Below are 17,274 nucleotides of genomic sequence, written 5' to 3'. Positions count from 1 at the left end.
TACCAATGATTCTCTGATGTAACTTTTGTTAATGCTATTAAGAGTTAAAGACAGACATGTGCTTTATTGCAGACAGCGATGATAGTAAGTCATCCCGATTTTCACCTAGTTGTGGTAAATGGAAATTAAATACCACGTGCTCAGTTCTGGAAAGATAAGGATTAGAAAATCATCTGTATTTTTTCAAATTGTCTCTTTACGGACAGGTTAATTATCAGAAGAGATCACTTGCTTGAAGATGCTTTTAATCAAATTATGGGCTACTCCAGAAAAGACCTGCAGAGAAATAAGCTGTACGTCACATTCGTTGGAGAGGAAGGGTGAGTAGCACAGAGAAGTGGCCTTTGAAGCGTGGGCTGCGGCCGCAGGCGGATGTTTCCCCACAACGTCCCCTGTGGTTGCCTAAAACAGGAAATCCTTCTGGCAGAAAATGCTGTTCTCATACACAAACCTCTCAGCTATTTTTTTAAAGCTTCCCCTGGTTTTTAAATCATTTGACATAAAGATTCTTTGGTAAAAGCTCATAACTATAGATCATTTTTGAGAGCAGAATCTTAGTTTCATTTCTTCTCTCTTTAACTCTTTCTCTGAAAAGGAAAATTTGCTTTTTAAAAAATTGAAGTATAGTTGATTTATAGTGTTGTATTAGTCTGTGCTGTAGAGCAAAGTGATTCAGTTATATATATGTACATTCTTTTTAAAATTGTTTTCTGTTATGGTTTATTCCAGGATATTGAATATAGTGCCCTGTGCTATACAGTAGGATCTTGTTGTTTATCCCTTCTATATAATGGTTTGCATCTGCTAATCCCAAAGTCCACTCCATCCCCCCCCAACCCCTCCCCTTTGGAAACCACGAATCTGTTTTCTGTGTCTGTGAGTCGTTTCTGTTTTGTAGATAAGTTCATTTGTGTCATCTTTTAGATTCCACATATAAGTGATATCGTATGGTATTTGTTTTTCTCTTTCTGACTCACTTCACTTAGCATGATAATCTCTAAGTCTGTCCATGTTGCTACAAATGGCATAATTCTTTTCATGGCTAAGTATTATTCCATTGTATATATGTGCCACATCTTTATCCATTCATCTGTTGATGGACATTTGGTTGTTTCCATGTCTTGTCTATTGTGAATAGTGCTGCTGTGAACATAGGGAGCATGTATCTTTTCAAATTAGAGTTTTGTCTGGATATATGCCCAGAAGTGGGATTGCTGGATCATATGGTAACTCTAGTTTTGGTTCTTTTGAGGAACCCGCATACTATTTTCCATGGTGGCTTCACCATTTTACATTCCCACCAACAATATAAGAAGGTTCAAGACATGGACTTTGAGAGAAAAAGCAAGAAATTGCATTTTAACATCTATAATCTTGTTATGTGCACTGGAATGCAAAGTAAATCATACTTCACCTGTCAAAAAAGTTCAGTTTTAGAATCACGAGTTAGAAACCAGTGTTTGCTAGAGGGGAGGGGATGTGAGGATGGGGGAATGGGTGAAATAGACAAAGGGTATTAAGAAGTGCAGACTTGCAGTTTTAAAATAAATAAGTCACAGGATGTAATATATAGGCAAGGAATATTGTCAGTAACAGTGTAATAGCTTTCCATGCTGATGAGATGGCAACTAGACTCATGGTGGTCTGGTGGTTATCAGTGTATAAAAATGTGGAATCACTATGTTGTACATCTGACACTGATATTGTATGTCAACTGTACTTCGATTAAAAAGAGAGAGACACAAAAAGAAAAAGAAGGGAAAAAAATCCTCCTATTCTACCTGGACACTTCCCCAGCAGTAACTTTTAGGCCTTAGTTCTTATTTTTCTGTCCCCACTTTTTCTCTTTCTTTGGCACACCTACCAAAATAACTACCTACCATAAAGAGAGTCCAGCCTTCTATGACTCTTCCATGAGTGTGCTCGTGGAGATGAAGTTAGGAAATGAATGCAATGAAGACTCCTACACAGTGTTTATTCCATTCAAATAGGCATGCTGGTGGTTTTCTGACTCTTCAGAGGATGGCAGCTCTCATCTCTCCTAGAGTCATTCCTCTTTCCTCATTTCAGGTTTAAGTTTGGAGTCTTAGCATCTTCTTTGTAGACATCACTAGAGTGAATTTTAAAAATATCACATGATTGCTGGAATTCCAGTTGTCTTCTCTTTAACTGCTTAACTCCTATTGATTTGGATCATTCTAAGGCTACACGCACAGTCTTGCCCAGGAATAAAGTAGATTATGGAATCTTAATAATATTCAACAAATTCAGCCATGTGGTGTTTGGTTGATGAAATGGAGCTGTCAAAGTATAAAATAATTTTCATGTGCTAGTCGAACTAGATAATAGCAAAATTAAAATTCAAAATTAGGCCTCTTGTCTTCCATATAGGATTCTTAGACCAATATTGGGATTTAGGCAAAACTCCCGAACTCTGGGCTTCCTTGGTGGCTCAGATGGTAAAGAATCTGCCTGTAAGGTGGGAGACCCCGGTTCAATCTCTGGGTTGGGAAAATCCCCTGGAGAAGAGAATGACAACCCACTCCAGTATTCTTGCCTGGAGAATTCCATGGACAGAGGGGTCTGAATTGCTACAGTCCATGGGATTGCAGAGCAGGACACGACTACGCTACTAACATTTTCACTTCACTTCTTAAACTGTAATCTATCTGAATTTTTTCCTACCCATGGGCCTTTTCACTATTTCAGCTAGTGACTGATAATTTATCTTGCTAAATGTAGTGTCTCCCAGTTGTGCCTAGATTAAAATAATAGATGGGAAAACAATATAATGTGAGAAAGTCTGAGAAGCTTGCCTGAGTCTTGAGCCTTTTGTTGCCGATGAGCCTTAGTGGACTTCTGGCTTTTGTTAGTTGCCTTAAAGATGCAGGTGCACAGTTGAAAATGAAGGCAAATGTTTTTAGTCTAATCACAGGTATGCATGGGATTCCAAATATTTCCTTACATAACCAGCCTAGTTTGGATGAGAATACTTTTCTTCCCTCAGAGCTCCAGCTGTCTTCCATAATTGTTAGACCACAGTTTGTTGAGATCTCAGAGATGTAGTCATGAGTCTTTGGAAGCGCTGTTACTTAGGTTTGAATAGAACAGATGCTTATCATGCTTTATCATCTTAAAGCTGTCTCCCCATGATCTGGACTGACATCCGTTCCTAGGAGGAGACCCAGACAGAGTGGGGGTTGAAACCTCTTTATTTAATTGCTACTAATGTCCAAATGTTTTCTGCCTCCGTTACCTGTCTTCTTCTTGTAACCCCAGGAGGAAAATAAGATGGAAGATATTTTGAGGTGTGACCTTGGCCCTCAGGGACAATCTCTGCATAAGGCTTATTGAGGCTGGAATAGGGCCAGGTTATTTCTGATCTCATGCTTTATCATGTCAGTATCATACATATGTATTATTAGATATCAAATTTATTTTGCTATGAAGTCATTAGGAACACATCATATGTTTTGCAAGATTAACCTCAAAACAACATAAAATTAAGAAGTTATTTTAGCCTTTGCCATCTTATTACATTAAAATTAAAGATCATAATATTTCTTTCTGGTTTCTAATAAGTACCCAAAGAGAAAAGCTACCTAGGTTTTTCTGTGGAATTCTAGAATGGAGCTGAAAATTTTCTGTCCCTTTTCCTTCATTAATTTTAATGTCCTCAAAATGTGTTATTTTGGAGGTTTTTCATGTTTAGCTCTAGTAATAGGTATTAAACAAGAATATACAACTAGTGTGTAGATGTTGGCTTTTAATATTGTTCTTTAGTAAAGGGGACTAGGGCTCTTTGTAGACATGGATGATTCTCGGACTGGGGCAGGAATTATACAAGACAGTGTCTGAAGTATCTTGTACCAGAAAGTATAGGGAAACTCAAAACAATTCACAGTGATGTCAAAGGGACACGAGAACCATCTGAAAGAACTCCCAGAGGTCAAAGCTGGAATAATTTGAGCAACAAAATAAAGTAGTATTGGATTAGAACCCTGAAGTATAAGATAAATATATATTGATATAAATATACAATTGAATAATTAAATGAAGGAGAATAGACAAATCTCCTCTGCAGAAGATTTCCAAATAATTTTCTGCATAATTCAGTGCTCCTTATGAGTTGCACATAGTGACTTGCTTCCATACAGTACCCTCTGAAAAGGGGTGGGAAAGAAGTAAGCCTACAGTGGAGAAGCCTTACAAACACACAGGCAGGTGATCAAGGCTAAAATAAAAAAATGATATATCCTGTTGATAGTATATATCCTTGGTATGATGTGATGAGAATGACACTACCTTTATTGTCTTCCTCCCCAAAACATGTAACACCAGTCTAATCAGGAGAAAAATATCAGATAAATCCAAACTGAGGGACATTCTACCAGATTACCTTACCAGTGCCCCTTAAGCTGTCAAGGTCATCAAAAACCAGAAGCAGCTAAGTCCTGGTGTGAGGTGTATGAGAAGTCTCCCTACTGTCTTTGTAACCTTTCTATAAATCAAAAACTATTCTAAAAAGATCACTTATTAAAAGAAAGCATAGAGACAAGATTTAGGGAGATTTAGAAACTCTTTCCCTGAACAACTTTTCTTATTTTGTTGCTGCGTGGTGGGGGCCGCCAGGGTAATTTTGGTATGTGTATGCTTCCTTTTGCATTTGAGATCAGTAGAGTAGTAAGTCTATAGAGAGAATTAATTCTGTGGAAAGTCCAAATTAGTAGAGGTATTGGTATGTATAGAGTATTATTTTATGTTGCTAAAGTCAACTTTGTTATCTATGAGGGAATAATATCTTGCAATTTCTATTGATACCATCTCACTGATAGTATTTTCTACCTGTCATGATCAGGGTCTTTATTTACAATAGATTAGTGAGGGCATAAAGAGAAAGGATTTATCTTTTCAGAATAATGTGTCTGCCTACTCTCCAAAAAAGTGTGAATTAGCAGAGTCACTCAGAGACTTCAGTTCTGCTCTAAGATGTTTCTTTGTGTAGGTCTTGCCACATGATATATAGATTTTTCCTGAAATGGAAGAGCTGAGTCAAGAGAAATTGATGAGAAGTATCATAGTCATAAATGTATAGGTCAGCTACAAATTCCATGTGAGGTAGAATTAACCCCAGAATATTAGAGATACCTGTATTCAATTAAAAATGCAAAAATAATTCTAGAGCCTTTTTATGTAGTTATGCTAGTTGACGAGTGATTAGTATATCTCACTAAATTAATGTCATGTTATGCTTGGCTTTTTATGAAATACGGACAATTTCTAAGCAAACACTGTGATTTTATTTGGTCAGAGCTGGAGATTTTGTTCTAGTCATTTAAATTTCCACCCAGCTTAATTTGGTTATCTGCTCTTGCAAAGTGGGGAGTAGGAGAAAACAGCAGTGGAGGAATGATTTGGAAACTGAGTCGTCTGGACTGAGTGTGGTGGGAAATTGCATGGTCCGCTTGCCTCTTGGGCTTCTGTCTGCCTAGACATTGCTTCTTTAAGAGGGGAACTACAAGTACTGCATATTCTTCAGTGTATTATTTTCTTCTGAATTAAAAGTTTTAGCAACTAAAGCTTGTTGGTGTCAGAAGTTAGCTATGTAGACTATTGTGATCACATAGGACATCCTGGGCCATTCACGTCTTTTTCTTTTTATTGAAGTAGAGTTGATTTATAATCGTGCGTTAGTTTCAGGTTCACATTCACTTCTTAGTACCCACAACAAGTAAGGAAATAATGGCCTGGATCAAGAGAGGATGTTTACACTGTGATTGCCTGTTTTTTGTCCTCCATGGCCAACTCTATAAAAGGCACCTTTCTTTAAGAAAGAATGAGTTCATTATATGTAAGGTGCCTTCTATATGACATCAGTCATCCATCTTGCAAAGCCATACTTGGACTAGGGAGGGGATGTGTGCAAACAGTTTTAGTTTGGGGATTTAAGTACAGGTGAGCTCTTCCTATGATATTTCTACTTAGGCAAATGCAAGAAACTAGCGGGGGATGAGATCTGAAAGGTTTTTTTGAGTCCCTACTTATAAAATAACCAGCAGCTCTTACATCTGACTGGTCTAGAAGTTGTTTCGGGTACTGGCCTTGACCAATGTTTCCTCAAATATTTGTAAAGCTTCAAGTGAAACTAAGGTGTTGCTTGTTTTTGTCTAAAGAGAGATATTTGCAGGATAACCTAACTGACCCAAACCATGCTGAAGAAAGGTGCTCCTATTTCCAGGCTTTGGCTTGGTATCTCCAGGTAAAACTTTGTCATATTAATTGCTCACAAAATTCCCTACTCACCTATCACTTCTTTAGTGGCTCAAGAACTAATGCCTTGCTGGTACAAACATAAGAGGAATCAGAAGGTAGGTAGACCATGTGTGCCTGAACCAGCTTATAAGAAAGAAAACCTTTCTGTCTTCCAGAAAACGTGTAGGAAATGGCAGTCAGACTGCCCAATGCCACTATCCTCTTTCATTTTATAGTCTGCTTCCTTTGGGATACTTTGTTTTTGGCAATCTTTAGTTGAACATAAAGAACCAGAGAATAAAATTATTTAGAAATATTGGATGCCACTAACAACTCGGGCGGTGTCAGCCCAGCAACGTGATGGTGTTTAAAATGCCTTATCAGCATTTCATGGGGCTCAAAAAGACATTGCCACCCTAAAGACATCTGTGCTTATTCCAAAATGCCCTCAGATGCAGCTGTTGTGTGGCTACACACCCTTTGTCCAAAGTTTCTGTATTTCCGTGCCAAGTCTTTAGCTGTGGAACCAACCTAACTGGCAAAACAGGAATGTAACAAATGATCCCTGTGATATGAGTCATATTAACTATTTATATGGAAGAGGTTGCTAAGACATTGCAGGAAGCACATGCATAAGGTATCCTGCTGGGACACGTCTTATTGAATTAGGTAGGCGTATGTAATTTGTAATCAACAACCTGCTCTCAGATATGTGGTTCCAAAGTTCAGATTATAATCAAATCAAACTTTAAAAATGTCTTCACTTTAGAGTAACTCTATCAGTGCTGCTGGAGTTAAAAAAAAAAAAGAGCAGAGAAAAGCCTGACCAGTTGAGGAAGATATATTCCTCCTAGACCTAGATACATTGCCTCCAGGCCAGGGCTCCTGGCTTCCTGCTTAGTAGCTGTGACCACTCCTGAAGATTTCATATACTCTAGGACATTGTTGTGATTTTACCTTTTCTTGAAATGATCTTCACTAAAGAAGAGGATTTAGAGTAAGCTAGGCTTTTTAATAAAGAAACATTTTCCTCCTACTTTCTTCTGTAACAGAGGTTGGCAAACTTTTTCCGTAAAGAGCCATATAGTAAGTATCTTCAGCTTTTCAGACCATTCCCTTTTGTACCTACTCACTTTGCCATCATAACAGCCCCAGACAACACATAAACCAATGAGCATGGCTATGTTCCAATAAAACTTTTTTTACAACGTGAGGGCCTGGACCAGACTTGGCCTGCAAGTCACAGTTTTCCGACCTCTCCTCTATAAGCAATGTTGTATTTAGTCCTTATGAACGTTTTAAATATATTGAAGAGTGGACTGTAAAGAGTAATGAACATCACACACGGGGTCAGGAAACCTGTGTCAAGGCCTGGATCCTCCACTGCAGCTTTCGTTTGATACAAGTCAGTGATTTCCTTCAGCGCCAGTCATCTCCTCAGTGAGGTGAGGGGATGGACAAAATGACCACTAAGATACTTTTGATTTGGTATTCTCTGTTTCTGCAAAGACACAGGAGTCTGCTGATGTAATTCATCATCAGTAGGAAATTTGGAGAGAAGTTTTGCGTCCACAGGGATCAAGGTAGACTAGAATCATGGACTCACTCTCACAAAGTGAAATTTAGTATGGCAAGTATTGATATTAGTGTCTAGTGCTTAGGTTTTACAAAGATAGAGTGACGTGCAGACAGGGTGGGAGAGTCCTAGTTTAAAGTAACATAGGTGAAAGGTTTGAGCTGATGACGAGCTTGTGATGAGTCAACAAAGTAAAGGGACTGCCCACAAGGCAGGGTGACATTAAGCTGCAGTAGTGGAGAAAAGTGTCCAAGAAGAGAGGTCAAGAGCCCTAAGTTTTTGCTGACAAGACCACACCTTGAGTATTGTGATCAGTAGAGACACACCCCTTAGGTCAGACTTTGACACCTGGAGAGTGTTCAGAGCAGAGGACCAACATGACAGGGGAATTCCCTGCCCTGCCATGAGAGGAGGTTGTTCATGAGTGAGGAGGGGACAGGGACCAGGAATATAGACACTGCTGAACTTAGAATCTTGTCGAAAATGACGTAAAAATAAAACTTTGCATCTTTAGCATCTAGATTAATACCCAAAACCTAATAGGCACTCACATATTTGTTGAAGGAAAGCCTCTAAATGTGTGAAGAATGTTCAAGTGGAACAAGTAATCTACTTGTTCTTGGTGGTGTCAGAGACCAGAACTAGGACAGTGGAAAGAAACCACAAGAAGCTGCCTTGGCCTATTACATAGACTCATATTTTTTATGTTAATATTTATGTGTTTGTTTTCATGTGTATTAGAAAAGAAATAAAGCTAACACATCACAATTTCAAAATACTGTGTTAAGACAAGGCTACATTGGAAAAGCAAGTAAAGCTGGAAATAGTAAGTAAATAGTAGTGCATATATATTCAGATATGGCAAAAATTAAGAACTTAGTATGTGGATAGCTGATGTCTGTTTTAAGAAAATTCTATTAAACTTTCAACTAAGATATATGAAGGCCTTTTAATTTTCCTTGCTATTATTCCAGCTCCCTCTTCTACCTATAATAAAATCCTTTTCTCTATCACTCAATTCCATACCACACATATGGAATTTTTTCTTTGTCATAAAAAAATACAGAAGTGGCCATTGAAGGAAATTCCATAGAGGGAAAAAAATAGAGTGAACAAAGGAAGTCTTATTAAATCCCGCCACCCCAGCTTATCCATTGCTTTCATTCCCCCCTCAGAATTCCTTCCTGTCTTTGAACCCTTATGTCAACTTTTTACCATAGGGTAAATAGATGTACTTTACATTTTTCATTTTAAATTGAGCATATCAAATTGCTTTATTACATGCTCCTCTTTGGTGCATTTTTTGTTCTCAGCATTGTTTGCCACTTGTCAGTCCTCAAACCTCGCACAATCATTTTCAGATTTTGCTTTGACCCTCATGTCTTTTTGTAAGTAAGATGGAATTTACACTGTTGTTCAGGTGCTAGAATTTCAGCCTCTTCTCAACTACCTTCCCAAGGAAGCTTTAGACACCCTCACTTTTCTTGTCTATAATTTTCCTTGGTGTTTTATAATTTAGAATTTTCATCTGAACCCTATCATTCCATCTTTTGCCTCTGATCTCCCTAGGAGGCTTTATATCTGTAATATCCTCTCACCAATTCACTAAAGTCTCTTTTTGCCCCCATTTAAAAGTGTTTTGGAAAAACATGAGGACTCCATGTTCCCATGGATATATGTAACTGATGCCCTTAGGTTTAACCTGCTTAAATAAGGCATTCCCACTGCAATCTCTCTCCGCATGGCCTGGCTCTGGGCACTTAAGTTATTTTACCTTTTGCAACATGATTTAATGACTAAACCACCACCACCAAACTTGATAATTATACTTCCTGTTCTACAGAAAGTTGAGCACTGTGTTAAATGTGAGTAATAAACAGAAAAAAAATAATGACTGCTCTTTTTGTGAATTTTTTAAAGGCTGGATTACAGTGGACCTTCCAGAGAGTTTTTCTTCCTGGTATCCAGAGAACTCTTTAACCCATATTATGGCTTATTTGAATATTCAGCCAATGACACATACACAGTACAAATAAGTCCCATGTCTGCCTTTGTAGACAATCACCATGAATGGTAAGTATTTTTCTCCCCATTTTTCTTTAGCTGATTTTCTGTGATATTAGTTTTTATAAGCACCTAAACTTAAAAAAAAAAAAAAAAGGTTTTTTTTTTTTTTGTTTTTTTTTTTTTGAGAAAATCATATTTTCAGTTAAATATCTCCTTTGACTCTTGTTTGCATTATCAAATTTAACATACAGGCACTTTCCAGTCTAGGAATAGATTATGTTCTGTAAGACCAATTTTAAGTGAGTTGGGGAGAATCCAAAAGGTTTTTTCCTGAGAGAACGTTGCAGATTATGTTAGGTTCTTAGCAAGACCCTAAATCCTTGTCTGAAGCTTTGGGTGACTCTGAGCTGTGACAGGGGACTGGTGGGGGTGAGTAGGGCAAAATCCTGACCCAAAGGACAGGCAGTTTCTAGAACAGTCCTTGGGGAAGTGGCTAACATGTAGGGAGGGGCAGAGCAGCTGGGCCTGTTGGTTTTCTAATGGGAGGGAAGACAGGAAGACAGAGTGGCTTAGAGGAACTGATGGTGGAAGAGAATCCTGGCAGGCAAGCAGGAGTGTGGGGTCACAGCAGTGGCCACTTATCCCAGTCACTATTTCAAGTTTGTAGCCAGGAATTGCCCGCTCCTAATTTTTCACACAAAATCAAGTAAAGCTGGTATAGGATTCCCATCTGGGAATTATTTATTCTTAAAACCTCAAATTGCACTCTGTGACATTTTTTACGTGTCTGCATTTACAGACTTGAAGTATCTATATAACCTGTTTGCTTGTTTCTGTTCATTTTCACTATAGTAACAAAAAAAAGAACGTGAATAGGAATCATGGAAAAAATTTCTTTGAGTCATGAGGTTAATATTGGTGGGTGGAGGGCATTAAGGTTTAGGACTTATTCTTCAAATTAACTTCCGGTTAACTACAGTTAGAAGTCCTCCTAAGAGTAGCTATTGCAGTTATGCTAAGCTAAGTGGAAATAAAGAAAAACAGAGCTGCTGGACATTCATCTTAAGATGGTTGCCTACCACTAGAATTATAGTTGGACACTATGAACCTCAGTGTGCATTTACACTTTCAGAAGGCGTCAGGCTTTCAAAAGGCTAGAAACTTGAATATTTTTGAAAAAGAAAATATATGTTCATCTCAGCAAATCCAGTCATGACATATATCTAATAAAGTTTCCGAAGTGATTCAGAATAGAATTGAGCACTGAAATTTTAGAGAACAGAATGTCCCATGTGGAAACTCCCTCAAATGTACACATGCAGAATTCGTGGATGGTGACGGTTACTGTTAAGAGAGGGGTTTGAGAGAGAATAGAACTAGGAACTTTCTCACTCCAAGACTGGGCTTTTCCTCAAAAGGGAATTGCTGCTAGGTTTGCACTAGAGAAATCCCGCTGATATTCATGCACGCAAACTACAAGGGGACATTTTCCCCACCGTTACTGGTCTCATTCTGTCAACATTTCTTACAAGTGATTTAAGGAAATTTCACTGTCATGCTAACAGGGAGTTCATGTTGGCCATGTAGAGTGCTACATGCTGGACATCATTGACATGGGGAGAAGGTGCTGCAATATCTCTCTGAATATCAGATTGAAACAGATTTCTTCTATAAGTAGATATGAAAATCAACTAATGAAGACACAGCCTACAGTGCATACAAATTCTCATGAACCTGGAAGGCAGTTCATCTTAGAAAATCTTAGGTGGTTAGAACTGGAAGGCATTCTTGAGAGGAAACAGAAACATTTAGAAACTGCTCCAACTGCTCCATGTAAACCATCTCCTGCTTTTCCTTCACAGGTTCCGGTTCAGTGGTAGGATCCTTGGTCTTGCACTAATTCACCAGTATTTGTTGGATGCCTTCTTCACACGGCCCTTTTATAAGGCTCTTCTCAGAATGTAAGAGTATTTTTATTGCTTGTGTAATTTGCATGTAAAGAATGAAGTATTTCCTTTATCCAAAAGAATCTTTTGTCAAGGTCATGTTTTGACTCACTATCTCAAATCTATTATTATTTACTTAATAGTGGTTTAGATTTCTGAAACTAATCAACTAATCTAATTTCAAATATGGTTACTGGATTTTTCCAGCTTCTGATCCTTTATTCCTGTCTTGTTCCCAAAGGCTTAGTTTTGCTCTACTCTGAGTAATTGATTCTCATTTGTTGCTACACATGTTTCTTCAAAACAATTGTACTTCAAATACAGTGCTGAAATTCCTGTGGTATTAATGCCAATTATTAATAGAATAGTTGTAGATTAGTCTTGATGACTCATAGCCCCCCGTCTTTCACAAGATGCCTTTTACATTTTGCCTTAAGCAAACGTTCAACTGCTTATTCTTGGTTCAAATTTTCACTCTCCTTTTTCAACATTTGTTTGTTAGAGGTGGGCCGTATTTTTCAAGTCCCATATTTTTCTTGAAATCTCTCTGTATGCAAGGCAGTAATTTATGATGGCAGATGAAAATTTAGCATTCACAGTACTTTTTCTTCATTGTTACCACAGTGAAAGATTGCAATTATTGTAAAATGTAGAGCCAACATTTTCTGTCCTGTAATTAGTAGTCATTTACAAGGCTGAATAGAAGGCAACTGTCAGTGAGAGTAGTAGCTCAAACTTGCAACAAGAAAGTGCAGCAGGATTGCATGGTTCTGACCAGCTCATTCCCTAACCAAGGCCATGTACCCATGTATCTGCTTTCTGTAAGCCTAGACCTCAACTGAAAGTATTTCTAATGGATTCTTAAAGAGGGCCAGTAGGAAGACTTTTGCCTTCGTCTCTTTTGATATATAGGCCAATAAAGCCCTGAGCACCTGGACACTGGCCTTCTGCCTCTCTGGTTCTTCTGGCCCATTTGCATCTTTCTATTTCATTGCCTTATCGTTCATCTTCCCATTTAAACTTCCTGAAAGAGTAGTCTATACTGAGTGTTGACATGCCCTCAACACACTTCAATCTAGCTTGTTTCCCACCAATAACCTATGGAAGCTTTTATAGAATGTTTTTTAGTCTCTATTTTAATAGACCACTCTGCTGTTTTTGATAGTATTGATCCCTCCCAGACCCATCCATTTTTCTTGAGTTCTTCCTTCTCTGGTGTCCATGACACTATGCTCTCTGGGTTCACCTTTTACTTTTATGTCTCCTTTGTGGGTGTCCTGACTTGCCCTTTAACCTTGGTGTTCCTGAAGCTTCCATTCTGGTTTCCCCTCTTTTCTGTCTATATATATGTTCTCATGGGAAACCTCTTCAGCTGTCTCATCTACTGACTCTCCAGTCCACACCCTTGGATATGATCTCTCTTGAGTTGTAAGCTCAAGCAGTCAATATTTTACTTAATGTCTCTTGTATGTTTCACAGGTACCTCAAAACCAACATGATTAAAACTAGATTCATCATTTTCTCCTGACCTAAAAATATACCTTCCCCCATGTGCCTAGTCATAGTTCTTAGTGCCAACATTCTCAAATCACCCTGGTCAGAAGTTGGGAGTCACCCTTAAACAGGGTTAGTAAATGCACAGCACAGTTTCTTCTCTTCCCCACCTCCTGCCCCATTCCCATGGTACAGGTCACAAATCATTCAGGTTGTTTTTCCTGCTAAACTTGTGGCCTTAGGAATTTTTCGTCTAGTGGCCCTCAAGACTGGCAGTGAATCAGAGTTATCTTGCAACTTTAGTTCATTTGCTGTCTCATTTTAGATATGCTTCTTTTTACCCACTCACTAAAATGGTTTACTCATTTCCACATTTGCCTCCTCAATAATTCTAAAGTTCATCTTCTCTATCCTAATATTTCTGCCTGGAAAATGCCATGGACAGAGGAGCCTGGTGGGCTACATTCCAGGAGGTTGCAGAGTCAGGCACGATCGAACACATGCCCAGTCTACCCTGATAGCTGTGCTCTAACTGAAATCCATATCTTACTTTGGACAGGTTACTGTAGTGGTCTATTAATTGGTTTCCTCCCAATGATACCCACCCCCACCCCCCATTATAAGTAAATCCTCTATACTGCCACTTCCGGATAAACAATTTAAAGTCACACCTCATATCTGATCATGTCATTGCCTGTTTTAAAACCTTTCAGTAGTTCTGAATCACCAAGCTCCTTAGAATGACTTTCAAGACCAGCTTTTAGATACATTTCCAGCCTCATTCTCTGGATATTCTGTCTTATGGTTAACCCTCTGGTGCTGCACATATGCTTGGAATATCTGTATACTCCATCCCTTTGTGCTTTGCTCAGGTTGTCTTCTCCTGCCTCTCTTTTCTCCCTTTCTCCTTTTTATTTATTCCCCTTTACCTCTTTAGCTTGAAACATCCTGAAGACTTTAATATAGGTATCATCTACTCCAAAAAGCTTCTTCTAAATCTCCAGGTCATGATTATGTAGCTTGGTTGTTTATATCAGATATTATAGCTTCAACACTTGGCACTTACAGTGCTTGATTAATAATCTATTTAAAAAGATTTTAAAGTCCAAAAAAGATTTAAAAAGTCCAAAGATTAGTTTTGATCTTCAAATGTTTTCATGGATTAGGTTGAGCTGTGTCTTAAATCAACTCTACAGAGTAAACTGACGATGTCATTTGTTGCTGGAGAAAATGTAATACCATTGTGGGAGATGGGGAGGGAGTAGAATTTGCACTGGACAAGAAATCAGGAGATCAAAACAGCTTTTCCCCAGCCACTTTTGATCTTGACTTAGTTACTGCTTTGCAGTTTTCTCAACTTAAAAATGAGAAAATGTTTTTTAAAACATTGATCAGATTTCAAGCTCTGTCCCCGCTACCTACTGGCTGTGTGACATCAGGCAACTTATATAACATTCCTGAGCTGAGTTTCTCATCAGTAAAATTGAGATAAGTATTCCTACTCTGTAACATTTTGGTGGAGACCCTATATGTGAAAGCATTATGGAACCAATAAAATATTATATAGAAATTTGTTTGTCTTACTAAATGAAAAATATAATCAAAAATCAGTCAGTCTCCAGGTCAAAATAAATGGCTTGCATGTTTGCTGTGGGAGGTCCCAGTATCTACCTTACGTACCTTTTTAAATTTTAACTGAAGTGTAACATAACATATAAAAAAGGACACAAATAATGTGTTATCCACCCTAGGCTATTACTTATCACCTTAAATCAACTTATCTATTTGTGTCTTTGTTTCTCTAATGGTCTACATTAGCTCCTTGAGGGCAGTAACTGTTTATCAAGTAGCTATTAAGATGTTTGGCACATGCTTGGTATCTGTTACATGTGTAGACTGAACTAGTTCAAAATCATCTTTGAAACTGGGCTGAGCGAAGGAAATTCCAAAACAATAAAGCAAATCAGTTGCTACCACCTTTACAACAGGGACATGTAATAGTAGCTCCACCTCATGTAGAACTTCTCTCAGCAATGAAGAAAGAAGAGAGAAATACAGAAAACTATTAAAACTGTAGAGCAATTCTGTGGCTTTCAGTTTTCAGAATCATAGAAAGAGTAATTACCCTGAAGAAAAAATGGATATATGTGAATGTGGATCATAGATTCTAGTCTTTGCCGGGGGGAAGCTTTGGGGAAAAAAAAAGTTAAAGTACAGTATAGAAATGTACAAAGAATTTCTAATTAGGAAAATGATAATTTAAAATAGTTTAACCCAGCCAAAGAATACTGAACCCAAGTTGTCAACCCAAGTCCCAGTTTTACCTCGGGCATTATTTGTGGGTGGCTGTGCAAACGGCAGCCACTCTTTGTACCTCCAGTTCTGTGTCTGTAAAAGATAAAACAAATTGAGTGATTCCTAAGGCATTTTACATATCAGGATTTTAAAATTTTATACATTTCTGAATTATTTCACTGCTTTGGTTACTGACTTTGACAAAATACATTCCAGAAATCACTGCCTATTTAGTTGATATTGTACTTGTCACTAATTCTTAGTGTGTTTCTTCACGATTCTGGGTTTAGCTAATATCCATGCCTACATATTTGTTTCTCTTTGTCATCTTAGTCTCTGTGACCTGAGTGATCTAGAATACCTTGATGAAGAGTTCCATCAGAGCCTGCAGTGGATGAAAGACAACGACATCCATGACATCCTGGACCTCACGTTCACTGTGAACGAAGAAGTTTTTGGGCAGGTCTGTTGTGAATAATGGTGATTGTGTGTGGGAAGACTATTGGTTGGTGAAGGATTAATTCAGTGGCTAAGATCAAATGTTTATATATTTGTGGCTGCTTGGGTGGTTTAAACCCAGATTTATGTACAGTTACAATTCCGTCTAGTCAGGGCTATGGTTTGTCCTGTGGTCATGTATGGATGTGAGAGTTGGACTGTGAAGAAGGCTGAGCACCAAAGAATTGATGCTTTTGTACTGTGGTGTTGGAGAAGACTCTTGAGAGTCCCTTGGACTGCAAAGAGATCCAACCAGTCCATTTTGAAGGAGATGAGCCCTGGGATTTCTTTGGAAGGAATGATGCTAAAGCTGAAACTCCAGTACTTTGGCCACCTCATGCGAAGAGTTGACTCATTGGAAAAGACTCTGATGCTGGGAGGGATTGGGGGCAGGAGGAGAAGGGGACAACAAAGGATGAGATGGCTGGATGGCATCACTGACTCGATGGACGTGAGTCTGAGTGAACTCCGGGAGTTGGTGATGGACAGGGAGGCCTGGCGTGCTGCGATTCATGGGGTCGCAAAGAGCGACACAACTGAGCGACTGAACTGAACTGAACAATAATCTTGGTTACAAAGGTTATTATAAGATGTTTTAATTTATAGATAGTGATAACTATTTGTGTGTTGTAAGCAATCTTCTTTTTATTTCCAACTATAATATCCTCATAAGATATTAGAATGTATCTGATATAAAATATAGTTTTTAAAAATGCATACTACCTCAGAGTTGAATATTAAAATATTCCATTGGCACTTGTACTTAATTCTCATTCATGGTTAAGAACTAAAATGGATTGTTTTGAAGCTAGGGGAAAGTAAACTCTATTTTGGTGAAGGCTTGAAAATACTTTTTTTTTTTAATTGGTAAAAGAGTTGGTTAAAAGATTTCTTTCAGAAATTGTATACTGGTTCATAAGTAATGTTCTTAGTTAGACATTAATACCTGGCTGGTCTCCTGAATTTCATATTTTGGAAAGTAGGTCTCAAGTTAACATTTGCTTGAATATATTTCTGCTTCCTTAAGGTAGACCTTTACCTAAATATTTGCTTTCTATATGTAGTTGATTCTGAATCCTAAAGAAATTTGTGATAATGTCTTGTCAGACATTCAAATAGCAGTGGCACAGAATTTGAAACCTGTTCATTTTCATTTAGAAGATTTATTTGTGGATTTAAAGCTTAACCTGGAGCACTTGTGACACG

The 17,274-nt window shown here is 38.1% G+C and overlaps 1 protein-coding gene and 1 long non-coding RNA gene across 4 annotated transcripts in view; one reads left to right on the top strand and one right to left on the bottom strand.

The window, feature by feature from the left end:
• Positions 1-17,274, top strand: part of HECW2 (HECT, C2 and WW domain containing E3 ubiquitin protein ligase 2) — a 433,603-nt gene that overhangs the window by 388,681 nt on the left and 27,648 nt on the right. For all 3 annotated transcript variants that reach the window (XM_055572982.1, XM_055572984.1, XM_055572985.1), the window contains 4 exons: positions 207-320; positions 9,749-9,901; positions 11,698-11,796; positions 15,904-16,033. In XM_055572982.1, coding sequence (XP_055428957.1) covers positions 207-320; positions 9,749-9,901; positions 11,698-11,796; positions 15,904-16,033 — 496 coding nt within the window. The remainder of the gene's footprint in view (positions 1-206; positions 321-9,748; positions 9,902-11,697; positions 11,797-15,903; positions 16,034-17,274) is intronic.
• On the bottom strand, positions 144-16,008 carry LOC129646587 (uncharacterized). Its single transcript, XR_008712050.1, has 3 exons — positions 15,932-16,008; positions 15,600-15,663; positions 144-276 (listed from the first exon to the last, which is right to left on the bottom strand). It is a non-coding gene; the product is annotated as an uncharacterized LOC129646587 (long non-coding RNA).

The sequence above is a fragment of the Bubalus kerabau genome, chromosome 3 (assembly GCF_029407905.1).
Source record: "Bubalus kerabau isolate K-KA32 ecotype Philippines breed swamp buffalo chromosome 3, PCC_UOA_SB_1v2, whole genome shotgun sequence".
Lineage (NCBI taxonomy): Eukaryota > Metazoa > Chordata > Mammalia > Artiodactyla > Bovidae > Bubalus > Bubalus kerabau.
Note: the sequence above shows the minus strand (reverse complement) of the source record. Positions and strands in the feature narration are given on the sequence as shown.